The following is a 27,464-nucleotide window of genomic DNA, read 5'->3' on the forward strand; positions in this document are numbered from 1 at the left end:
CCTGGGTGATGAAATAAAGCCTTGTCCCTCTTGCCTTCCATCTCTCTGAGCCATGGTGCAAGTGTAGAAGATCTGCTGTATAGAGGCACTATTGTAAAACAGCTGACTGAGGAGAGAGGACCTCGAGGAATATCTGCTCAGTATTAAACTGAAGCAATCAGAAATTTATTTTATATCCTTGAGAAACTATTCACCATAGTAAATGAAAGGCCAAGTTTTGGAAGAAATCTACATGAGAATGCCTCTGTTTTCTTTTTTATATGTCTCCCTCTGTATTTTTTTCTCTCTCCCTCTCTTCTCAAACCTCCCTCCTCTTTCTTTCTCATATTTATCAATATTTTATCAGTAATTGGATTTATATTATATATTTCATTTATCTTTTGTGATTTGATTTTCTGTGTGATGCAATAAATATATGTTGCTTTAGTAAGTACAAAATACAAAGAAAGCAAATACTCCTGTGTATCTTCAGTGAACTATAATTCACTCACTGCAGAAGCACTGGATAGTGTACACATGCAAAGACTTAGTGTTTCTCAGAAATGGGGATTTGGGGGTATGAAAGAAGGGGGAGGATGAACATTGGCTGCAAGAGTACAAATCTGAAAGGAGTCTTATGCTTTCAAAGGTAGTGTGTAGCACCTTAAGGTGACACAATAGACCATTTGCATTCCCTGTGCCTTTAGACCACCCCAGGGTTCAAGGTTATTGATAGCCTTCTTTTACCATTTTTCAGATGTCTTTATCATTCATACCTTACAAGCCAGCTTTCAGCTTGGTTCATGGTCATGGTCCATAGCTCACTTAAGTTCTCTAGATGTATCGTAACTCACTGGTGAAATGGAGATAATAAAAGTAGCTATCACTTAAATTGACTTTGAGTATAGGATCTGCTACATAGTAAACATTATACCCTGGATGATAGTTATTAAAGTGTTTCTCATTCCAGTCACGAGGAAGAAACACTTGTTTGTTCTTCCCGTATGTGAGAGGACACTGCTTCCTATATGTGATATGAGATAGAGAAGTTAGATATAGCTGCATCCATTTGGGAGAAAACAACAGTGACCTAGCAATCATTTTTTAAAATGATATCTCCTATTCGACACCTGCTGAGCAGAAGGAGTCATTGGCTTGTACTGGTGATGACATATACTAAGGTTACCTTAATTGATCAAACCTGATAGAATTTCTATAGTTCACTGTTACCGGTTTAAAGCTCAATTTCCACATTTTTTTTTATCTGATACAATGCTAAATGTTAAGAATTATATAATAAAAGTTTCCTTGGAAAGACATTCCTTCCACATTATGAGTACAATAAATTAGTAGAATAAATTATTCTAGTTCATGGATCACACACAATATTTCACTAATACCCCAAACAAAGAAATATGAGTATACTCAAGTACTGAGTAGCAGGAAGGTTATTTAGTCATAGTATAGTTCAAGGAATCATTTTAGAAAAGATAACAGCTATGTTGAATTTTAAATATTGAGGAGATATTTGCAGGTGACGATGGATAAAGGCAGACAGTTTCACACACTAGAGTAAAGCAGGAACTGCATGGTTGTATACAGATGCCTGGAGCATTTGGAAAAGTATAGATGAGAAAAACTGAATGATACAGTAGGATGGTATCAGAAAACGAGATTGGAGATGTGGGAGAGTTTGGTAGGTTGGTCTCGGATTTCTTGAAAGTTTTAATTTCACTATACTTTTCAACTACACCTTTTAAAATGTGGAAGTGATGAGACCAGTTTGCATTTTAACTAGTTTGTCAAATATTAAGGATCTATTCTTCATTATATGTGTGTGTGTGTGTGTGTGTGTGTGTGTGTGTGTGTGTGTGTGTGTGTGTAAAAACCTCCTTCAGCATGAGACATTGGTCAGATGAAGTAGCTTGTCTGGGCTTCAGTGAATTGTCCTCAAAAAAGATGATAACAGAGCCTGTCTCAGACAGTAAAAGGGAAACTTAAATGGGTCAAAATATGTAAAAGTGCTCAGAATATTATCTGTGATAGAGCATGCCTCAACACTTGAGCTCAGGAAAACTATACCCAATTTTAAAGAAAAATGAAAGAAAAACAAGAAAAAAATGGGGTTCCCAAGGGACTATCTTCCGGGTAAGAAATATTCAGATGGTAATTTAAAATATTTTATTGGCGTATATTAGTTATATAACATTCTGGGTTTTGTTGTGACATTTGATAGTATGCACCATTCCTTAGCGTGAATAATATTATACATTCTGTGAATCTGTTTTCTTGCCAAATGTATGAACTTTATGTTTGGCAAGAATATGTTCAAAAAGTTCTCCAAACTCCTGAGGGGAAAATACAGAGAGTTTTTAATCACAATATGACATTCACATTCACTCACCTTGGTGTGCCAAAGCCCAGGTTCACCTTTGCAGAAACATCAGGCTCTTATTTTCTCAACACCCTGGTTGTCACCAGGTAGATGAGAAAGCACATCTCAGGCTTGAGAAACAATGGAAAGGGCAAATAAACCTGTGTGCGTCCCCTCTCATTGGCACTATTTCTGGCCCCTCTAAGGATGCTTTAAGAGGGGTTTGAGGAGGGAGGGTTTGGGGAGTAGAAAAGGGAGAGAAAGAGGGAGGAGAAGAGAGAGAGAGGAAGAAAAAACTTTCACATCTTGTGTATACTGGAATCAATGTGCCTGAAATAAAGGAGGGTTGTCTTAAATCATGTTATTAATACACCTGTTAAAAGGATCAATGGCTAAACTAATGTGGATGGACCTCCATAAAAGTAAGGCTATGAGACTTAGCTATGTTTTATTGCATGTGCATATATATAAAAAACCAGAAAGTGACAATAAGCACATTCAAGATAAACATGAAATGAACCTGATTAACTTGCACTTTTTAAAATTATTTTTGACGTTTAAAGGTAATTCTTCCTGAAAGAATTTGCCATGTGATAATGGAAGAGTATGTGGGCAAGACAAAGTGATTTGAAATGGGTATGCAGATATAGTTTGAACTCTTCAACTAAGTCAGAATATGTAAATTTTAGTAGACATATAATGGTGGGATATTTTTGTATTTCTCTGTTTTGCAAAGGGAAATATTATGATCTGCATGTGAAGAGATAGGATTAAATTTTTGTAAATGGAAAGTAAAGTAAAGAATTATTTTATGAGACTCTATTTTAAAAACATAAGATTTAAGCATGCCAATTATTATAGGAATTGATTTAAATTCAAGTGAACAAAAGATCTGCCTAGAATTCACAGGAGAGAATTTTCTTCTAGTTTAGCAATTAAAAATGCATATAATTGTCTTTTCAGATAACAAAATTTCAGAAAGATTTATACTAGGCTAATTATGTGAGTATATCAATGTCCATTTTCTGAACATGTCAAGAATCCCTATTTATTTTTATGTAGTTACTAAAATTTGAGAAGGTAGAAATTTTTGTTTTGTTCTTATGTCTTGGTTTATGTCATGTAACAAGTAACTGGAAATTTAACAATTTAAAAGCAGGCATTTTGTTTTGCATATGGATTTGAGGTAAGGAAGTTAGAAAGCTGGCAAACATGAGAAACAGCTTTGCTTTTTCTATCTTGACTGTGACTCAGTTGGGAATTTGGGAGGCTGGAGGTATTTAGTTGTTTAGACTTTTCCAACATATAATCTCTAATAAAAAGTATGAATGAGGACAAAATAGTTCAGGTGCATATAATTATGTAATTTTTGACACTAAGCATATAATAATTATGTTTTCATGTTTTTGCATAACAAATTCATAAGCTGACTGTATGTCCCTACATATAGATGCATATCCATATATAATATCTCTATGTTAACCACCTACATTTTCTAAAATAAACAGAATTAGTTACCCACTTATTTGGGAATTTTGACTTGTATGTTAATATGAATTTATCTAGCTATAGACAAAGTTTAAGTGCATCATGGTACAGGCAATGAATAAATATTGAAGCTAGGCATGATGGTACATACCTAAAGCCATAGCATTTGAATGGCTGAGGTGGGAGGATCAATGTGAACTGGAGACAAATGGAAGGGATATAGAGACAGAGACAGAAAAACACAGAGAGCCTTAGCATGTAATCACTAAGTTATTTGAATATGGGATCGGTATTTTGAATAATCAGCATGTGCCAAGCCTTTCAGGATTAAGTGAGGAGTAATGTCAGTCAGCCCAGCATCTTTCAGAATTCTACTTACAGTTGACAACCTCATTGTTTCCGATGCTTACTAAATGAGTTAGTTGAAATAAGGGCAAATGTGAGCCAAAGGATCAGTCCATTTTTAACAGTATGCAAGAAATGTGAAAACAATGATCAAAGGGATTGGCTCCTTGAAGAACACTGGGGTTCAAGGTCAACTTCAAAAATCATCGGCCTAAAGATTGGATAAGTTACACGTCTCCTCACCTTAGTCTCCACATTTGTAAAAGTGGGGATAGTAATACTGTCTGTAGGAGTGAAGGTTAAATGTGTCAAGACCTGTAAAGTTTTAGAGTGGTAAAGGGTCTATAGAAAGGGCTTAGTAAACCCATTATTATCAACCCCATTATTATTATCATCACTACAATATAGTGTAATTTAAAAAGACAAAAAGAAAATATTACAAAATGATATTTTATTTCATGGCTATAACATTCTATTTAAAATAAAATGTAGCAGCTTCTAATTATAGCCTCTTCCTAATGTATTTTTTCTCTATAGAATTGACCAACCCTTACCCCAAAATGGCTTTTGCAGATTTCTTGACAGTTACCCTGGCATACATAGAGTAGAGAGGAGATGGTGGGATTACATATGCTTCCCCTTTCTATGATTATACATCCACATCCTTTGTTCTTACAAACTCCTGCCGATGGCGGTTTTCTAAGTAAGTTTCCAAGTGTGAAAGACGGCACAGTAGAGGCACAGTCAATTGTTTCAATGCATTCTCAGTTTTGTGGGAGAGTAAGAAGCGCAAAGAGTAACCATCTGATGTAATGAAGTCCCATGACTGATGACTGAGCACAAAGCTCTGGAAATAGAAGAGGAAGGGTTGGGCTTGCTCACTCTCAGTCACGACCAACATTTTGCCAGTCTGTGGCTATGCATTTCCCAACCCTACAGACAGTCATTATTTATAGTATCTGCTCCTTGCCCATTGGAGAGCCATTTTCCTGTTTTCAATGCTTAGATCATCTATGACCTTTTTCCTTATTAAGGATTCTGACATTCCAGAGTTAAAATTTCTTATAGTCTTAAAAAATTTTCTTTCATGAAAATTCAGTTTATAAACATTGTAACTATTATTTAGGGGAAGCTGTACTATTAAAAATGCAGCCCTGAAACGTCTTCATCACAGCATCTCTTTTTATTCTGATGCTTACAGTGCAACATGTATGAATTTTTAAAGTGTACAGAACTAATAGCTAGCATATAATTTTGGATTAATACCCTAAATTCTCTAATTGATCAAAATAGAAATTGAGGACAATTTTTGCCAAGTTAATTAAGCAAGACTCATTAAACAGTAAACTCCCTTTATTATAATGTGTCATAGAATTCTAACATCCTGCTTGGATATGTTAACATTTTGGAATAACCAAAACATATGTTCCTCCTTTCGTAGCATCATTTGTTGTCTGAGTCTAGTTAGTAGCAGTTTCCACAGACATGATTACAGAAACATGTGCCTTCGTGTATACCTATCAAGTATGTCTGGGCTCATTTGTTTTGAAATAAATTCACATGCTTGTACTGGACCTTTTAGTGTAGTCAGAAAAATCTGTTAGTAAGTAAAAGAAATGGTGACTTGGTATATGTATTGAAACATTATGCTCATAGTTTAATTAATACCACTTAGTATTGCATAGAGACATACATATCTCACGAATTGTTTCTACTTTGCTTCTTTCAAATTTCAATGTAATAAAAAGTTTTCTGAATTTTATTTTTCTTTCGTATCTGAAAATTACACATTAGCTTTGAAGATAAATATTCTGTTTTGCATAAATTAATGCAAACAAGAATACAAATGTATTCTTTTACATGTTGAGGTAAAAATTAAAATTGAACTATAAAATTTCTTAAATTTTCTAGATATAGGTTTATGCAAATTTTAGGATTGATGTGCTTTCCTTTGTACATATAGTAAACCCCAGCACAGGCTCAATCACTTTCTTATTATAATCTAATTTACCTGGTGTACATTTCCACAAAGAATACTTTAAGTGATTCAGAAAATTGAGTATTAATATTCTCAAAGACGAATATTCCATGGTACTAGAAAAAGATGTTTATGAATGACTTAAGAATACTTACATTGAATATATATTGTGACAGCTATTATAAAATACAGCAGCATGAAGGGCAATGTTGTCTCAGTTTGCAATAGGAAATTCTCTATGTGAATGGCAGTGAGAGTCACAGATGGTATAACTATATTTCTTAATGGACTGTATATTTTTGCAAGAGAGAGTTGTTTTAATTCTCAATAGTACTTAAAAATTAGAAAATTAGTAATATAGATATGTATTTCTACAAATTTTCACCTTACTACAAAATTGCACCATCACATTACTCTGTGTGTGTGTGTGTGTGTGTGTGTGTGTGTGGTATATATGTATGTAGTACATAGCCAGTGTTTGAATGAGCACATCACTGCATGTGGGGGACACTGGAAAAGCAGCAGCTTGGCTGTACCGCTTTAGTCTGCGATGTTCACTTGAGACAGGATCTGTCACTGAACTTTGAGCCAGGCTGGTATTCAGCAAGAAGCCCCAGTGATTCTCTTCTCCCAACTGCCCCCCAACAGTGTTGGGGTTACAGGTGTGCAAAGAACCATGCCCAGATTTTTACATGGGTTCTGAAAATTTGAATTCAGGGTGCCCTGGTTATGCAACTAGTATTCTACCCACCGATCCAGTTCACTAGATCTCCAAATCATTTTTTCAGTTAAAGGCATGCCTTCTTTTCCTGCACTTTGAACAACATGTACTTCTCTAAGATGAACAATTGAAAAGTCAGAAAAATCAGCACATATATACATATATTTCTACAAATTAGCATATATCTATATTTTTAAGTCAAAAGAATGAACTTTTTGTTAAATGATGCTGTGTACAACTTCATTTTGATCTCAACTAGATATAGTACTGTGAATAATAGAGATAAAATAATATTTATAATTACCAATTGCCAATAAAAAAGTATAAAAATATTAAAATGAAGGACAGGGTAAAGAAATAGCTGTCCTTTAAAATATAGAATGATAATGAGTTATCAGGAAGAAGAGTTACCCCTTATTTGAGGAGATGGGAACAAACCATTTTATAGAAGTGATACTTGATATTAGACATGATTAACAGTATTTAGATAGGCTAATGAGTTTAGAATCATCTTTGAAAGAAGGAACCAAACATGGTGCTGAAATTAGGGAACTAAAAACTCAGAGGCATAAGAAAGGGGAGTGTGTACTGTGTGACATCCTGTATTGAGAGACAAGACTAGTAAAACCTGGAGAACCAAGTTTTGAATATAACTGTATATTCTGTACTTCCTGTGCCCAGACATAATTGGGGGCATTGTTCCTGGAAGGGTGGATGGGGTCATCTTTGGAAGGTAAACCCTTCCAAGTACTTGGGTTGACAGTTTTTATTGAACTGATTTGGGATTATGTTAATATATGGAAGGAAATTTGGCCTTAAAACATTCATACCATTATTTTCAAGGACATCCATACCATTATTTTCAAGGACATGAGGTTTGTTGAATATCCATATGCATCAGGCACTCTGCTAAGCATTTTAAATATGTTGTAATACATTTAAGAGAGTACAAGATTGAAAGGCAGGGCATTCATTAAACAGCCTGGTGACCACACTCTAGTGAAGGCACATTGTGGGGAAATAGATTCTCTTTGGAATTCTTCAGGACCTTGAGTAGATGACTACACTGTTTTGAAAATAAAACTACTTAGGTTTTCCAGAGGCTTCTAGGCAGTATTTAATCTTCTAATCAGTATTTTTTAAATCCTACAATAGGAAGCTATAATGTTACTTTTAAAATTCATACTTTGTCATTATAAACCCTGTACGCTTGTTCCCTTAAATGTAGATATTTATTATGTATCCTCTCCCTTCACATATTTCAGGCTTAATATAATCTGATAAACTGCTTGTGTATTATGTCTGATAATTACAAGTCTATTTTCACATTGGATTCAAGTTACAAATTAGAGATGCAGCGCTATTAAAATATTTAGGAATAAGGTTATAAAAAGGAAACATTCTTGATAAAATGTTCTGTGAACACAGAATATTCAGGATCTAAAAGAGCATGTTTTGTTTGTTTCAGTGTTCTTTAGTTGCTTAAAGATTTCCAATAAATGTTGAAAAATGTGGTCTTCTTCATGTAACCTTAAAGGCCTTGCTGAATAGAGAGACAATGAGGTATATGGAACGATGGGAAGTAGGGTCATTATTCTTTACCACACATCAGGAATGAGTGCCAAAATTAATATACCTTTTTGCTAGTTAGAATGCAATTTTCTAGATAAGACTTCAAAAGAAGTAACATTTGTGTAATGTCTTTAGCTAAAATATGAATTTGTCACTCAATAAAAATCCCCTCCATACTCAAAGCACATCTATTTTTAACATTGCAGTGCTTTACACGGAATACTTCTTTGAGAATTTGGCGAGCATAGTGGGTGGAGATCGTTGGTGAGGAGAGAGAAAGGGGAAGGGGTATGATTCTGACCTTGCTTTAGAACAAAATAGTAAAGTTCTGTCCATGAAAACTAGAAAAAAAAAATAGTAACAAAAATGTGGGAAGCAGTACAAGTCAAACAGCTGACTGTGCCCCCAAATGGTCTCTCTCCATAGGATACCAAACCAGAGATGTGGAGCCATGGCTGTTAAATTGGTAAGCTGGCATGGACAACTAGATACATCACTTCTGTGCACAGGTGTGAAGGTGTCAATGATTTGTGTTAGAAATTCAACACTGGCCTTACCAGACACTGAATTTGATCCCCTTTCTCATTATAGTCAAGGCAGGAAGAGATAAACCATCTGTTGGATTACCAAGGTAGAAATCATATTATGATGTGAGAAATTAACCAGAAAGTCTGAGTCAGTTGGACCATCAGTGCAGATCTGTCACAGGGTAGAAAATAAACTCTGACAAATGTGCACCGTCCTCAGGATAGTAGTCAGTCTACCTCAGCTCAGATATATTCATTTCAGACATATGGACTTCACAAAATTGTTAAATTCTTCCTATGGCAATGTCTGAAAATTTCCAGTGTGAAATTGTCCTGTGCTCATTGTGACTAAAATATTTGAAGTCACCACGAGAATAGAGCAGTTTGTCAGTCTTTCTTTTGAAAAATATTTGTCATGCTCCATATTGCACTTAGATCCACAGACTGATGTGTAATTCCAGTCTGAGCATGACATTTAAGGCATTTTGTACTATAGTATGACAAGAGGTTAGCAAACGTGTGAAATCAATGAATCCTTTTAAAAGGCTTTGAGCACAGAAGTGGAAAGAATGCTTAAGACATGCATCCTTACCCCAGCACCTTGGATTCATGCAACATGCTAAAATCATCCTTTACTCTTCTTCAGGAAATGTAACCTCAATTTATTCTTTAACTCTTGCCTCATCTATGAAAAAAATGAAGCTTATGTTTACTACAAGCGCTGCACTAATTTCTGTAGTTTTCGATTTTAAATAATGCTTACATTCTATAATATACATTTCATCATTTGTATATATTCTATGATATAGTTTTATTTTATAAGTGTTTTGCCTGCATATGTAGACATGTACTATGTGTACACAGTGTGTATACAGAGACTAAAGAAGACATCAGATCTTCTGGAACTGGAGTTACAGGCAGATGTTAGCCTCTATGTGGGTGCTGTTAACTGAAGCCAGGTCCTCTGCAAGAGCAGCCAGTGCTCTTAAATACTGAGTCATCTCTCCAGCCTTCCTAGAATGTATTTCTAGCAATCTCTAATAATGGTACCTTTTGAAAACATTCTCTGGTTTGTACCTTTGGGTATAAGGACCACTTTGGACAGTAAACAGTGAGTGTCTCTCATCAAGACTCAATTATCTAACTTTCTGGGAAGAAAATGTGCTCATTTCTAAAGTTTACATCTCTGACTTTCAGACCTAAAGTAGAATCCATTTGATAAGTGTATCACTGGGAGATAGCATAATAATAATAATAATTAATAATAATAATAATAATAATAATAATAATAATAATAATCAGCATGGATACCTTACAATAAGCCTTTTGAGCTCTTTCCCCCAGTAGCTAGCTTACCTCTATTCTTGGGAATGCTTTGTCCTTTCTTAATAAACTGCCTGTTTCTATTCTATGCCTAACTTTAAAAGAATGTTATGTTTGTCTCCATTATGTCATGCTGGCTGCTAGGATTTTCGTTTTACCTGTGCTCTGTTTTCTCTTAAACAATTGCAAAATATCCTTGAGATTAAAAAAAAAATGTCAGAGAACCTAAAAATGCCAATCAAATGAAAAATTAAACAAAAATAAAAACATGAGAAAAAACTTTACATAATCTCCTCATGAAGGATGTATTTTTAAGATGAAATTGGAAGTGAATTGAAGGAAAAAGAGTGCTTGTTCTGGCTGATTGAAAAATAGAAATATCTGTAAATTAAAGCCCACTTGGGGACTCAGTCTTCACTCTTATTCCTTGGTTCTTGTTCCAAGAGACTGACCTCTGTGATGACAATGCTGGTCTTGAGCTGCCTTCTAGACTCTGGGTTATGTTGACTAAAGGAAGATACCTGCAGGGCACCAGAAGGACTTCTTTCCAAGGCCCCGGTTCTTGCTTGACTCCAATAGGCTCCCTTCCTCTTGGTGCTCCCTAGGTGTAGCTCCCTGTGTTGATAATAGTTGGGTGTTTCATTATCCTCTGTTTGGTCCCTTCGTTTTGGAAATTCATTAAACTCTTGGAAATGAGCTCTGTGGGTGTGCCATCTGCCTTCTGTTGTGATCCCGACTGAAGCTTCACAACTAGACAGCAAGGATGCCTTGGAGAAATGCAACATGGATTTTAGAAAGAGAGCTTATTCTGATTTTACAGGTATCTGTAGGATAGAGTTCTTTAAAACTGATGAAAATGAAGCATTACTACCTCAATAAATATGAACAAGTAAGCAGTGTATTTCTCAGATAGCTAAGAAATAAATGTCAGGATGGCAGAAGTACTTGGAATTTTATGTGAGCTGCTAGATTTCTTTTCAATTATTATTTTGTATGTGTATATGTATTTGAGTGAGTATATTATATCTGTGTATGTGCACATGTGTGTGCAGATGCATGCACCTATGTGCACATGGAGGCCACAGGAGGACATCTAATTCTCTATCACTTTTTATCTTATTTATTTGAGGCAGGAATTGTCACTATACCAACAGCAAGATGAGAAGCTAGAGAGTCCAGTGATGGGCTCCAATCACTGCCACCCTTACAGATAGGCAGGGACATGCCAAGAATTTTTTAACATGGGTTCTAGGACTAGATTCTCTTTCTTGCACAGCAAACACTCTTAATACACCATACCATTTATCCAACTTGTGTTGGCTGTTTGTCTTGATTTTCCACCCCAGATAGCTTTACTTATATCAAAGGAAATTTAGCACTCATGTTATTAAAACAACAAACAACTCATGCAAATATTTTACAAGTATTTAGTAAGACTGAACTGTGCAATAATGAAGTCACCAACCTGCCCACCTTACACAAAGGACAGTTTCATTGGAGGGTGAATAAAGATATCCTACAGTAAAATAAGGAATGGACACAGGAATGGGAGATATCCACACAAACTCTCCTCTGACCCCGCTGTCAAGACTGCCTTGGAATCCTCACTTTTTCTATTCAGGCATTTCTTCCTTACTCAGTTTTTTACAAAGTAGCTTGCACATGATTCCTCCTCAGCTTAGTTTTCTATTGTGTGAGTGCTCTCTGTCATAATATTTTCAAATGCATTTTTTAGAAATGTATGGAATATAATATGGGTTTAATAAATATCTCTCAAATGAAGTAGTTGAATATCAACAGTAAAATGAGAAATGTGAGACTGTCCAAGTAACAATTGGTTCTGACAAAAATCTAGAGTCCTACTTCACAACAGTTAAAGCAATTAATGAAACAGGCTTAGGAACAAGAGGTTAATATCTAATGTACTTAAATATCTTCATATAAATCTTCTCTTAATGTTGTTCATTGACCTTCATAATAGATACTTCTTTATCACATGATGGCTGATATACTGACAAACTCATTCTAGCTAAAAATATTTTAAATTAGAGATATATTTAGTAAACTCAACCTCCTGAACACCAGTGTTAGAACAGTACTTAGGAGCATACCTGAGGCCCATCATGGTTACATTTGGGGACATTCACTTTCAAGATGTGTATGTTTTATAAGAAATGATTTTGTCATATATCTCTAGCTCAGGAAAATATTAAAAATTCAAAATCTGAGGTCCAGATTCTACTGACTGCTTAGCATATTTGCATTTTAGAAAGTTGAAAAGCTGCAAGTCAAATAATTATAAATGGGGAACTATATTTTTAAAGATTTCTCACAAACAGTAAAAACAAGAACAGTTGGAGTGTGTATATGTCCTTGAAAATGGTGTCCTTAGCTGTAAAAATGTCTGTCATTTGTGTATAAATATGGTATAAAGGAAGGAAGGAAGGACAAATTGTCAAGGCAAGACAGCAATAGGATTGACAGAATATAAAATATTCACAGTAGGAGTTAACCTCACAGTTGTCAAGGGAATTGTGAAAGCTTGTAGTAAAAATTCATAACAAGAGAAAAACCATAGCTGTACACACTGAAGACTCAAGTCCAGTCATCCTGGTCAGCAGTAAAGGGAACTTGATCGTTAGATTTATGAGAAGCTGTGGCTCCTTAGTCAAGTGTTTGGTGGTAGAAATAAAGTGAGTGAGACAAAAAGCAGAGGAAGGAAGAATATGTCACAACTTCTGACTTTTGCAGAGATCACTGCTGCCTCATTCTCCTTTTGACCATCTCCCATCTGGACCCATGTGAGGAAGGGCCTTTATGGAAACACAGTTCTCATCTTAACCCAGCTAGCAGTTAAGGAATATGGTGGTGTTGGTATAAAATCTTCAGCACCTAGCACAATCAGTACAGCTGTTATTATTGTCATTTTGAAGAAAGGTTTTATCCACTGGAGAAAGGATTGCTAAAATGATGTTGGAATGTTGGAATATGTTGCATGCAAACCCCATGCATGCTCTCAACTGCTCAGCCAGCCAACCTTTTACTTTCTTTGAGATAAATTATCTCATACAATCTACAGTTTCTTATAAGAAGGTCATTCCATATGCTGTTTTCTGTGTTGCTTCTTTTGGTCAGCCTCATGATTCTAAGATTTCTAGTTGCTCTGCATCCACACACAAAAGGTATTATGTAGATATATGCATCCTGATTTTATACTCTCTACTGTGTGAGCTGGTTTCTTACTGTGCGATTTGTGTTTCCTTAATGAGTAACCACTAACTTCTCTTTGTTTATTTATTTGCACTTAGCGTCTCTGATGGAGTGATTTTTGTTCATTTTTTAATTTATATTTGCTAGCTTATTTCCTTACTGTTTACTTGTAAAAGTATTATATTTCATTTTACATTTAGTGTACGTGTATGTGTATGTGCCCACCAACCTGTGCTGCTGCATGCATGTGGGGGTCAGAGGTCAGAGGACAACTTCCAGGGATTGAACTCAGGTTATCAGGGTAGGCAACTGGTGGGTGATGTTGTTCCGTATGCTGTGAATGTGTTGCTCTGATTGATAAATAAAATGATGATTGGAATTTTGCCTGGTCAATCATCTCTCTGGTCAGTAAGAGTATTTGATATAATGTTGATACAATAAATACCCTTTCAATGCTTGCTCCAGTCTCTGACTTATCTTCACATTGGCTTAAAACTGCTAAAGAACACAAAGTTTGAATATTGATAAGTTACAATTTAGCACTTCAGTTTTTATCCTTTTTAAAAATCCTTTTGCTACGCTGAAGTCATTCTACTGTGTTATTTCTAGATGTTTTATAGTTTCCTATAAAGATTTATTTATTTTTATTTCACATGTGACTGTTTTGTCTGCATGTGTGTATATGTATCACCTGCTTGTCTGGTGCCTTCTGAGGCCAGAAAAGGGCATCAGTGAATCTGGAGTTATAAATGGTTGTAAGCCACTGCGTGGGGGCTTGTCATCAAACCCAGGTCCTCTGGAAAAGCAGAGTTCTTAACAGCTGACCCATCACTCCAGCTCAGAGATTTATAATTTTCACTTTTATATTTAGACCTATCACTTATCCCAAGTTAATTTATGCATATAATTGAGATTGATTTTTTTAAAAATTAAATTTATTTATTTTACATTGCAACCATAGTTTCCCCTCCTTCCTCTCTTCCCATTCTCTCTCGCACCCCAATCCACTCCTCCTCTGTTTCTGTTCAGACAGGAGCAGGCCTCCCATGAATATCAACAAAGCATGGCATATCAAGTTTCAGTAGGATTAAGTACCTCCCCTTGTATTAAGGCTGGGGAAGGCAACTCATCAAGAGAAAAAAGTTCCCAAAAGCCAGCCAAAGCATTAGGGAAAGCCCTGAGGATAAGAGCACTGAAAGAGATAACTGGAAAGATGGGGGCTCAGTGGAAATAGTAGAAACCTATACAAGGGAAACTCCCAGGAATCTACAAGGATGACTCCAGCTAAGACTTAAGCAATAGTGGATATGTAGCCTGAACTGGTCATCTCCTGTGACCAGGCAAGACTTGCAGTGGAGGGATTGGGACACTAATCTTGCTGCAAAACCTTTGACCTACAGTCTGTCCTGCCTGTAGGATGTGCTGAAGTAATGGCACAGAGATTGTGGGAGTGGCCAACCAATGACTGGTCCAGCCTGAATTCTATGCCACAAGAGTGAGCCTACCCTTTGACACTGCCTGGAGGGCCAGAACCCAGAGGCTGGATGGCCCAGAGACCTAAGATAGAACCTAACACCATTGGAGAAAAAAATGTCAATGTAATTATGCCTAAGGATATTCTTTTATACTCCTAGATCAGTGCCTATCCCAATTGTCATTAGAGAGCCTTCATCTAGTAACTGATGAAAACAGATGCAGAGACCCGTTGCCAAACATTAGGTGGAGCAGGGGGAATCTGGCTGAAGAGAGGGAGGAAGGCTTGTACCTGGGCTCATAGGAGCTCACAGGGTCTCAACCGACAATCAGGGAGCCTTCATGGGACCGACTTAGGCCCTCTGTCTACATATATGTGACAGTTGTATAGCTTGGTCTTCCATGACTCCTAATAGTAAGGTAGATTTAAAGTTAATTTTGTTTAAATACTCAAATGTTTCTTGAATAGATTAGATTCCCTTAGCACATCTGTTATGGGACAGTGGTTTAACTGTGTGCAGAGATATTCTAAGGTTGTTTTTGTTTTGTTTTGTTTCGTTTTGTTTTTGAGTCTCTTTCTATAAACTTCATTTTAAAAAATCTGTTACATGCCACATTACCCTGCTGTTTTAGATGTCTGGTGATTTTGTTTATTTGACAATAATCAGTAGACTTTTAAGATGATGAGTGGTTAGATTTGGTTGTGGTTCTTAAAGAGTATTGAGGCTTTTAGGGAGTTACTGTACTCACAGATCAATCCCAAATCTTAATGAACTGTTTCAGGATTTGAAAGGGTATGTATAGACTAGCTTTCACTATCGATCTATTTGAATTATCCCCCTAAGACATCGCCAATGATGAATGTTGAAAATAGCCAACACGTATCTTTACTTTTGTTGGTTGATATAGTCAATAGCATTGCGTAAATGAGTTGTTTAGGTTTGAGCCCTTATCTGTCAGTTATTCTCAGCATCTTGGGAGGCTGTGAGTCTCTGCCCCATTGGAAAATTCCAATACAAAGGCCACAAAGAGAGCCTTGGCCAAATCCAGAGCAATACAAACACAACAAAAAGACATGGACGAGGAGGAGAGAAGAGCAGGAAATGGCAGTTGGAAAGCATGGGAGTTGGGCAGGGGCAAGAGAGGTGAGAGGCGATAGGATCAGAAAAAACAGAATGCGTTCTTTAGAAGCTGTCTTTGTAAGTCCTGGGGGCTCCCTTTCTATGTATTTCCATGCTCTGCCCTGTGATCCGCAATCTACTTCTTCAAAAGTCTCTTGCATATGGACCTTTGTCCAGTCAATGCATGAAGGGCTCAGTGCTCAGCAGCAGACTCAGGTTCCCTGGGCATCTCTCTATAATTTTTTTCTCCAAGGAGTTCTCTCTTCAGGATTCATTGCCACTCTTTTTGCCTCCACTATCACATAATCCAAAGTGAATGCATGAAACGAGCAAGGCCTTGCTGTATTGTTTCTTCCTTTCCTAGTGGTTAAAACACTTGTATGAAGGGTGGCACACACCTATATTTCAGGCTTCCAGGAGGATAGTCATGAATTTGAAGACAGCCTCAGCTACATAGTGAAACCCTGTCTAAACAACAAAAATTCTGCCTATTTTAGATCCTGCAAATGTCCCAATATCGGAATATTTTGAATTCTCTCCAAAAAATACAGAGAATTTTTGTTGTCACCTTTCAGGCTGATGTGCTATGTGTTAGCTGAGAACTAAATGAACCTAAATGAACAGGAAAAGGCATTGAGAAGAGAAAATATGGAGACAAAGCATCCAGTCTGAAAATGGAAAGTAATTTAGAACAGTTTAAAGTACTACATACAGAAAAATATAACTAAAACATTATCATATCAATAAACCAAAAAGGCTTTATTTAAAATGCAGTAGTAAGTATGTGGATGTCGAACCAAATATTCTGTCTATGAGATAACATTGAAAGGTTACAAAGCATTTAATATAAAGAAGGACTTGACAACACTTTTCCCACAAAAAGGAAACAAAGCATTATTTGAGATGAAGAGAGAGAGAGACATCAATGAAATACAATGATTCTGAATAACTAAGCATTTAATAAAATACCCTCAAAATGCATAAAGCAACATTTGCTATACTCAGTCTTGGAAATAACAAATGATCTTCATGATTTGCTGATTTCTATGATGATAGAATAAGTGAACAACAAACCAGCATGATTTAAACACTACTCTGAAATAATGTCACCTAGTAAAAAACACGCGGTCAGAACAGTGATGTGCAAGCATAGAAAATACACAGCTTTTGGAATTAAACACCTGAGAAATAACACATATAAGTCTTGATATTACAGGTATATAGAACGATTTTTGTTTGGCTTGATTTGGTTTTCATTAAGATGAGTGTTATTTAATTTTTCTCAGATTTTCAAATTTGCATTTGAGAGAGCCAATGCAGGTATTGAAGTCACTCCTATTAAGTGACCACTAAGCTATTATCCAAAAACATGTATGTCAACTTGATGCAAGCTAAAGCCACCTGAGAGGCGGGAACCTCAATTAAAATAATGCCTTGATAGCTTCTAGGGCATTTTCTTAATTAGTGATTGATGGAGAGGGCCCAGCCCATTGTGGATGGGGCCATCCCTGGGATGGTGATCCTGAGGTCTATAAGAGGGCAGGCTGAGCAAGCCATGAGGAGCAAGTCAGTAAGCAGAGCCCCTCCATGGCCTCTGTCAGCTCCTGCCTCCATGTTTGTGGCCTGTTTCCAGTTCTGGTCTTGACTTCCTACAGTGATGAACAGTGACGTGCAAGCATAAGCCAAATGAACACTTTCCTTCCCAACCTTCTTTCAGTCATGGTGTTCCATCACAGCAATAGGAACCCTAAGACAAGTTCGTACCAGGCTTGTGGGGTATTACTCTTACAGACCTGGTGTTGTTTTGGAGAGGATTATGGAAGGACTTTGGAACTTTGTACAAGAAAAGCCATGGAGTCTTCAATGTTTGGTGAGCTGTTCTGTAGGAGCTTGGAAGAGAAGAATGTTGAAACCAGTGCAGAAGATGGAGGCCTGGCTTGTGAAGTTTCAGAGAGAAACGTAAAGACTATTTAAATTAAAAAATATTTTTAAATTTAAAGGGCCGTTAGTTGTTTTGAATTATGATTCTGTGGTTCTGGTTAGCTGGGGCTGAAGAATCAGCTGTGATTTTTAACAAGAAACCAGAACTACTAAAGTGAAACCTTTGCCTTGCTGGGATACTCAATACTGGCCAGCTGGAGCTGAGAAGTTAGCAGAGATTAAGAAGTGACCAGCAGTTGATTAGCTTGATCTGTTTGGGAGGCACCCAGGTAGAGGGACCGGGTCCTGTCCTCAGTGCATGTGCTGGCTGTTTGGAACTTGGGGCTTATACAGGGACACTTGGCTCAGCCTGAGAGGAGGGGACTGGACTTGCCTGGACTGAATCTACCAAGTTGAACTCAATCCTCAGGGGAGTCTTTGCCATGGAGGAGATGGGAATGGGGGGTGGGCTGGGGGTAAGGCCCCGGGGGGGGGGGAGAAAAAGGGAATCCATGGCTGATATGTAAAATTAAATTAAATTATAAAATAAAAAAAGAAGTGACCAGCATCACTTGGAAAAAGAAAATCTTCTGGGAAGTGTTTCCTGAGACTTGACACAAAGAAAGCGTCCAGAGGTGGTCAATGTTGTTACCTTGTACTGGCAACCAAACTTAGTAGTATGAGTCACACAGGTGGAACTGGTTTTAAAGGGATATAAAGGGGTCATGGAGAACAGCTGAGGCTCGGCACTGTGAGAGACTAGGAAAAGCCATTGGTGAAGGTGCAGCCCACCAGCAAATGAAGGTTGAAGGAGTCATGCAGAGCAGCCCACCAGCAAATGAAGGCCCAGGTTGAAGGAGTCATGCAGAGAAGTTGAGGCTTGGCTATGAGAGGCTACTTGTGAAAGTACAGCCTAGTTGCAGTAGAAGACCCCAGCATTTTGGTGATACCAATACCATGTGATGAACACCAAGAACAGCATCGGCCTTGGAGTGGAGCCAGCCAGGACCTAAAAGACAAGCTGTGTGTGTTGCAAAGGGCAGAGCTGGAGAAGTGATCCAGAGCCATTTGAGGAGCCCTGAAAATCGTGAGTAAACCCCAGATAATTTGATACTGCGTTATTTACACTGTTGGAGTTTGGTTTTGCATTGCTCAGGTTGTGACTGTGCCCTGGTTCTTCCTTCTTGAAAAAAAAATATTTAACTTAATTTTAATTTTTACAGGAATGCAAAGGTAAAAGACTGAGCTTTTAAAAGAGATGTTGGAGTTTTAAAGAGAATGGAGATTTTAAAGAAAAATTTTAATGTCTTTGAATGTGTAAAGACAAAAGTTATTTTTTTTAAAGTTATTTATATTTTAATATGAGATCTTGGGGATATTGAGAAAAGAAAGGTTCTAATTGAAAAGTGATGTGTTTGTGTGTCAAGTTGACAGGGAATCAGTTGTATTAATTTTTTTGTCAACTTGACACAAGCTAAAACCATCTGAGAGGAGAGAACCTCAACTAAGATAATGACTTATTAATGAGTGGGGTATTTTCTTAATTAGTGATTGATGAGGAGGGCCTAGCCAATTGTGGGTGAGGCTGCCTCTGGGCTGGTGGTCCTGGGTTCTGTAAAAAAGCAGGCTGAACAAACCATGGGGGGCAAGCCAGTAAGCAAAGCCCTTCCATGGTCTTGGCTGCAGCTTCTGCCTCCAGGTTTCTGCCCTGTTTTGAGTTCCTGTCCTGACTTCCTTCAGTGATATGGAAGTGTAAGCTTTTCTTCTCAAACTTGCTTTCGGTCATGGTGTTTTATCACAGCAACAGTAACCCTCACTAAAACACCATGTAAACGACCAAGGAGGCACTTTACCCTATACTTTCTGAGCTGACAAGGGATGACCACAAGCTCAGTTGACAGACAGGCTCCCAGTGTACCCTGGGGTCCCATGGCCATGTCAGGCTTTTAAAAGGCTGAAACAGGAGGATCACCATGAGTTTGCCAGCCTCAGCTACATAGCAAGACTCCATCTAAACAATTACAAAAACAACAACAAAAATCTGTGTAGTTTTGGAGAGAATTCAGAATATTCCTCAAATACACATAGAGTCTGTGTGTCTCTTTCTAAATATTAGCGTTGGTTGGTTAGCCTGTTTTATTTGACAAATGCAATTGTCCTTCACAGTGAAAATTTTAACATTTTTCTCTCTCCTTTGTTCTTCATTTCATCTTGTTTTCTCTTAAATGTGTTTGATTTTATGTCTGTGCTTATGATCTCATGTTCCTGACTCACATTTTCACATTCTCATTTTTTTCCTTCTATATTGTGGAATAAAGACGATGCTTTCACAGGTCTCTCAGTTATATAACAGCAAGTTATTTATATTTAACCCAGCTCTTGAGTTTTGAAGTTGGGAAGAAGTATGATGTAATATGTGCCACAAAATCTTTACAGCTCCCAAACTCCATTAGCTGAAATTTTGCCATCACATGCCTGTCAAGATCATGGTTTTTGTCCCCTTTCCTCGAAATAGCTGTCCATCTGGGTATTTCTACTTGGCTCTTTAATTCTTGTGAGAGGACCCGATAACCATTAACAACAAATAATCTGGTAAAAGTTTTTATTTTAATGATCTCTGTATAATGAGTGTTGGTGCTTGAGTATGTGTGTTAGGGTGAGAGACTAGGAGCCCTCGAAGATCTCCAGCTAAGGAGAGTGACTGGAGAAGGAAATATCAGTCTAGATAGGTGGAATAACAGTGAAGCTTGTATAAACTTGCTCTTGAGTCACCTTATGATAGTTCACAATTTTGCAAGCTTGCTTAAAACTATAAAGTTCATATTTATGGAATAGAAGTATATGTTATAATTTTTATTTATATGTAAGTACTGAATATGCATAGATTTGTATATATAAAATGTATGCTTTCAACATCATTTTTCACTGGACTTTTTAAATCTTACTTTCATTTTTCCATCTTTGAGATATAATTGACAGATAAACAATGCGTAGATTGGAGGTGTGTGATGTAGAAACACCAGGTATTGATTTCTGCTTTAGGGCTCATTCTTATAATCCTTCAGCTTACTTCAGGCTTCATTCCATTTATTTCTCTACTTTCACAATGTAGAATGTAAATAATCATTATTGATCTTACTTTTCTAGCCAGTACATCCCACCAGTTTTAACAAGTTGTGTTGTTACACACTCACTTGTTCAAAATATCTTTAACTTTTCTTGAACACTGTAATGTTTTTCTCTCATTTTTGATATTATGATATAATTTCATCATTTATCTCTTACCTTACCTCCCTCCAAACCATTCCATATACCCCTCCTTGCTTATTTTTTTTCAAATTCATGGACTCTTTTTTCATTAAATGTTGTTACATGCATTCTTAATCTAACCTGCTAAGTCTGTATAATGTTAGGTATGCATGTATGTATGTATGCATGTATGTATGTATGTTTTCAGGGCTAACTATTTGGTATGGAATAGCCATTTGTGCTTTTCCCTGGGGAAGACCATTTCTCCCACTCTCAGCTTTGCTAAGTTGCCTGTGCCTATAATTCTTTGTGAAGGACTAAGGCATCCTGAGCTACCTCTACCACCACTCCATTCACTTTGGCATGTTTATTGGCATTGTCTTTGTTCAGCTAATGTTCAGGCAGTCACGTTGGTGAAATTTTGTATGTACAGCTTCTGACACTCATAATAGACACAATCTCACAGAAAAATACCTGATCTGGCTCTTACAATCTTTGACTTACATGCTGTTGGTGTCATGTGTGAATGTATTTCAGGTCTACAAATATTTAGGGATTTTGTAGCTATATTTCTGTTGCTAATCAAATCACTGTAGTATGTGAACATACAGTATGTGTGTGTGTGTGTGTGTGTGTGTGTGTGTGTGTTTGTGTGTGTGCACTTGTGTATGTGCCATACCCTACTTATGGAGGTTAGAGGACAACTTACAGTACTGTAGTCTCTCCTTTCACTACATGGATCCTGGGGATTGAACTGACATCATGCAGTTTAGAGGTGAGCCTTTACATCCTGAACCATCTTGCTAATCCTTAAACCTTATTTTCAGATACATAATCTCTCATTGACCTTGAACTCTATAATTTTTTTCTAAGTGGGCTGACCAGCTAACTTTAGAGATCCACCAGTCTCTGCCTTCCAATACTGGAGTTAGCTACACATGCAGCAATTACTGATATTTTTGTGGGGTCTGGGGATTTGAACTCAGGTCTTCTTGCTGTCACAATATACACCGAGCCCTGTTATCAATCTCTTGTACATTTTCTTTCTATTTGTGTATTTTTCAAGTTTATTCAGGTATATTCCTGGCTCTTAATAATATCTATGATGATGAGTTTTCGAAAGTTTATATTCTGCTGATGGGAATAAAATATAACTATGTGTTTTATAAATAATTAAATGAAACTGCTTTATAACACTACTCAAGTCAATTTTATGCTTACTGTTTTCCTGGATATTTCATATTTTAATTGTTAAAAGAGAGTGTTGAAGCTTCCAGATAGAAGTGAAGGTTTCTATTACTAATGGCAGATTTATTTTACTAGTTTTTGCCTCATGTTTTCTCATCATTGTTCTCAGGTTCAGATTTGTTGACATTGTGTTTCTAGATGATTGGCATGTTATTATCTTTTTGTTGTTGTTTTTTTATTATTTATTTATGTATGTATTTATTTTTGGTTTTTTGAGACAGGGTTTCTCTGTGTAGCTTTTCGCCTTTCCTAGAACTCACTCTGTAGACCAGGCTGGCCTTGAACTCACACTGATCCACCTGCCTCTGCCTCCGAGTGCTGGGATTGAAGTCATGCACCACCACCACCACCCAGCTGGCATGTTATTCTTGTTCAGTATCTCTTTTCTCTGATAATGAGCCTTATTCAAAACTTCAAATCTAAATTTCTACTCCACAGAACCATTTCACTGTTCTTATAGAAATGCATTTATTAGTTTTTATAAGCGTGTTTATATTTTAATGAGAAAGAAAGAAAAGGTGTGGATTTGGGTGGGTGGGGAAGTGAGGGAGGACCTAGGAGGGATTAGGGGAGGGGAAAACATAAATAGAATATATTACATGAAAAAATGTAATTTCAATTAAATTAATAATATTACCCAAACAAATAAACAATCAGAAACTCATGTTTTGGTACGGGGATGGGAAAGGACTATTCAGTTATCTTTAAGGGGCTGACCACTGGGAGTTTGATCATACTTCAATGAGTATATGGGCAGCACAGACAAATTGTACTTGGTGTATTTTTTTTTAATTTTTGGGGGACATAAGGGTGGGAGGGTGAACCTAGGAGGAATGGGAAGCAAGTTATGATCAGGGTACATTGTGTGAAATTCTCAAATAATCAATAAAAATATTATGTTGGGAAAAAGGGAAAAAAAGAAACAGATTATGGTGCTGCAGCCTCTGTCGCCAAGTCCAGACCACGCTGCTGTCCATCCTGCACTAGCGGTCCCAAGAGGTTCAAAGTCCACCAAGATGGCAACCCTCAAGGATCAGCTGATTGTGAATCTACTTAAGGAAGAACAAACCCCCCAGAAGAAGATTACGGTTGTTGGGGTTGGTGCTGTTGGCATGGCTTGTGCCATCAGTATCCTAATGAAGGACTTGGCCGATGAGCTTGCCCTTGTTGATGTCATGGAAGACAAGCTAAAAGGAGAGATGATGGATCTCCAGCACGGCAGCCTTTTTCTCAGAACACCAAAAATTGTCTCTAGCAAAGACTATAGTGTGACTGCAAACTCCCAGCTGGTCATTATCACAGCGGGGGCCCGTCAGCAAGAGGGAGAGAGCCGACTCAACCTGGTCCAGCGAAACGTGAACATCTTTAAGTTCATCATTCCCAATGTTGTGAAGTACAGTCCAAACTGCAAGCTGCTTATTGTTTCAAACCCAGTTGATATCTTGACCTACGTGGCCTGGAAGATAAGTGGCTTCCCCAAAAACCGAGTTATTGGGAGTGGTTGCAATCTGGATTCAGCTCGGTTCCGTTACCTGATGGGGGAAAGACTGGGTATTCACCCGCTAAGCTGTCATGGATGGGTCCTAGGGGAGCATGGAGACTCCAGTGTGCCTGTGTGGAGTGGTGTGAATGTTGCTGGTGTCTCGCTGAAGAATCTGAACCCAGAACTGGGCAGCGATGCAGACAAGGAGCAGTGGAAGGAGGTTCACAAGCAGGTGGTTGACAGCGCCTATGAGGTGATTAAACTCAAAGGATATACATCCTGGGCCATTGGCCTCTCCATGGCTGACCTGGCTGAGAGCATGATGAAGAATCTTAGGCGGGTGCATCCCATTTCTACCATGATTAAGGGTCTCTATGGAATCAAGGATGATGTCTTCCTCAGTGTCCCTTGTGTCCTGGGACAAAATGGAATCTCAGATGTTGTGAAGGTGACTCTGACTTCTGAAGAGGAGGCCCGCTTGAAGAAGAGTGCAGATACGCTCTGGGGCATCCAGAAAGAGCTGCAGTTCTAAAGTCCTCAGATGTCCTAGAGCTTCACTGTCCAGGCTGCAGCAGGGTTTCTATGGAGACCACACGCCATCTCCTCATCTGAGCTGTGTTTAGTGTTGTTGTATTAAGGGCAGTTCCCACAGCTCTACCCTGCTGCTAAGTGGTACTTGTGTAGTGGTAACCTGGTGGTGTGGCAGTCCCACTGTCTCTGAGACACACTGCCAATTGTGTGCAGGCTTCGGTTATCTCGGGGGCCTGCTGTGTCTGCTGTGCACCCTCACCAACATGCCTAGGCCAGTGAGTTCCCAGTTAGTCATAACGTGGCTCCAGTGGGTAAATCCATCCTGCATATTTGTGCATAACTGTTCTAAAGGATATTATTTTGTGTATTATGTATCTGTGGTGTACACTGAAATACTACGTAAAAAGTAAGATGTGCATATGAATGATGCAACCAACTACCCAAGTGTCATGCCAATGAAAACACCAAATAAACCTTGAACAGTGGAAAAAAAAAAAAAGAAACAGATTATTTTCTTTTATTTCACTCATTTAAAATATTATTTTAAGTAAAAAATTCAATGAATATTAAATATAAGTATTAGTTTATAGCATTCATATTTTTTGAAATTAAATTATTATTTTAAGTACAGAAGAATATTGCTAGGGCTCTAGTAGGATGATGCTTTTCTTTTCTCTTTTAGATTATTTGAAATACAACTTAATCTGATTCTAAACAAAAAGCACGGGAATGACAGTAACAAACAAGATTTCACCACAGATTGAACAGTGTGATGTGACTGTAGCAGTCTTATTTTTGAAATTCAGGAGGGAAGCAACTGTGTTCCAAACAGCAAAATATGCAAGTCCGAAAAAATAAAGGTATGTTTTAACTGCCACGTTCACTCCGAAGCTCGTTCATCTCCTTCAGCATCCCAATGAAGTACACGATCTGCTTAGCTAAATAAGGTGGCTCACATGCTGCACCGCCCACGTCACAGGACAGTTGCCTATAAAACTAGACTTCTGACTTGGGGCTCCAGCTTCACTTTCTCAAAGGTCACCATCCTTGTCGGGGAGGGCAGTTGTTTGAGCGACCTCTAAATCATGCTTGGTACTGTGCTGCCAAAGCTGGGTCCATGACCACCTCAGGTAGGGCAAGAGCAGGCGTGGCACCAAACTCCAAATTAGGGTCTCCGATGAGCTTCCTGGCAAGCCCGAGGAAAGGCTTTTCAAAGTTGTAGTTACTTTTGGCAGAAATGTCGTAGCACTGAAGATCCTTCTTTCTGTGGAAGACAATAGATTTTGCCTTCACTTTTCTGTCCTTAGCATCCACTTTGTTGCCACACAATACAATGTGGATGTTTTCACACATACATACCAGATCTCTATGCCAATCAGGTACATTCTTGGAAGTGACTCTTGATGCTACATCAAACATTATAATGGCACACTGGGCTTGGATGTAATAGCCATCGCGCAGGCCCCTGAACTTCTGCTGGCCGGCTCTGTCCCACATGTTGAACTTGATGGGTCCGCTGTTGGTATGGAAGATGCAGGCGCACCTCCACGCCCAGGGTAGCTTCACAGTTCTTCTTGAACTCGCCTGTCAAGTGGCGCTTCATGAATGTCGTCTTCTTGGTGCCACTGTTGCCCACCTGGACGAGCTTGAACTGGACCTGCCACTCTCCCTGGGCGGTCATCGAGGCAATCCTTCCAGAAGAGTCTCCGCACCTGTCTGACTGAGGATGATGCTTTTCTGTGTGCACTTAAGATGTGGTAATTACAAAAACCTACAGAGGAAGGGTGGGATATAAGAAAAGATGAATGTGGCTCCGTTCATACAGATCACATAGGAACCTTCGACTTTAGGTGTAACATGAGTGACATAGTTTATAGCATTCATATTTAAGCAATTTATATATGGAGATGCCATGTTTATATTGTTTTTTATTCACATTTTATTTTCGTGCCTCTTAAAAATCAGATGTTCTCAAATTTATAATATACATTTACATCTAACATAAGATTACCTTGCAATAAAACTATATAAAAGGATACCATGAATAGAGCAGAAAATTTACCCCCGTCTCACATCTTCCCTCCCACCCTTTACAATATTGCTGCCACTCACTTTGCCTATTTGTAAATGCCAATTGCCTACTATGTCATTGTATGTGTTTTGGGCAAACCCTTCTCTATTTGTTCAATTAAGAACTTAAAAAAGCATTGTGTTTGGCTTTTATTTCACACCATTACAGGATCATTCTCTTAAAAATTCCTAGCTTCAGATTTTGACCCTTCCAGGCCTAGAGCTGACACCTTATTTTACTCATAGTTTGGTCTGTCCCGCAATGCTGTGTAGCTGTAACTTCACAGCACTCTTATATTGGCTTTTTCAAGGAGAAGCATGCACTAAACATTTCCCTGCTTCTGACTGCCTTTACTTGAGTGATGATTGGAATCTGTGGTCTTAATGTAACCGAGTTACCTCCATTTCCTTCTTGAAGGACATCTTGGATACTTCTAAGATATAGCAATTATGACTAAAGCTTCTATAAATATCCAGGCATAGGTTTTGTTCTGCCGTAATGGTTTCAGATTATTTAGATAACTACCAGGAAGATTTTGGGGTCATTTGGTAAGAGGATTTTAATTTTGTAAGAAACCCTAATGACCTTGCAAAGCAAATTTGCCATTTTCATTCCTATTAACATGGGTTCCCACTGCCCATGTCCAAAACAGCATTTGTATTCATCAGCCTTTGGATTCCCATTCTAGTAGATCTGTAGTGATGTCTCAATGATATTTGATTTTTTATTTCTCTGAATTATGACACCAAGCTTTTTACTTTGTGTTTGTCACCTATACACCTTCTTAAGTAAGGTTTTCTGTTAGGTATTTTTCCCATTTTTGATTAGTCTTGAATGTTAAGAATTCTTTA

General features: G+C 37.7%; 1 protein-coding gene and 1 pseudogene across 1 annotated transcript; one reads left to right on the top strand and one right to left on the bottom strand.

The window, feature by feature from the left end:
* The first annotated feature begins 23,466 nt into the window (after positions 1–23,466).
* LOC131923153 (L-lactate dehydrogenase A chain-like) lies at positions 23,467–24,644 on the top strand. The gene has a single exon (XM_059278092.1). It carries the CDS (start codon positions 23,545–23,547, stop codon positions 24,541–24,543), a length of 999 nt encoding a protein of 332 aa, XP_059134075.1. The 5' UTR covers positions 23,467–23,544; the 3' UTR covers positions 24,544–24,644.
* Positions 24,645–25,573: 929 nt separating this feature from the next.
* On the bottom strand, positions 25,574–26,223 carry LOC131923504 (GTP-binding nuclear protein Ran-like; annotated as a pseudogene).
* Between the last annotated feature and the right edge of the window lie 1,241 nt (positions 26,224–27,464).

Source organism: Peromyscus eremicus, chromosome 13 (assembly GCF_949786415.1).
Source record: "Peromyscus eremicus chromosome 13, PerEre_H2_v1, whole genome shotgun sequence".
Lineage (NCBI taxonomy): Eukaryota > Metazoa > Chordata > Mammalia > Rodentia > Cricetidae > Peromyscus > Peromyscus eremicus.

Coding starts and splice junctions, on each gene's coding strand:
- LOC131923153 (XM_059278092.1), top strand. CDS start 23,545: ATGGCAACCCTCAAGGATCAGCTGATTGTGAATCTACTTAAGGAAGAA.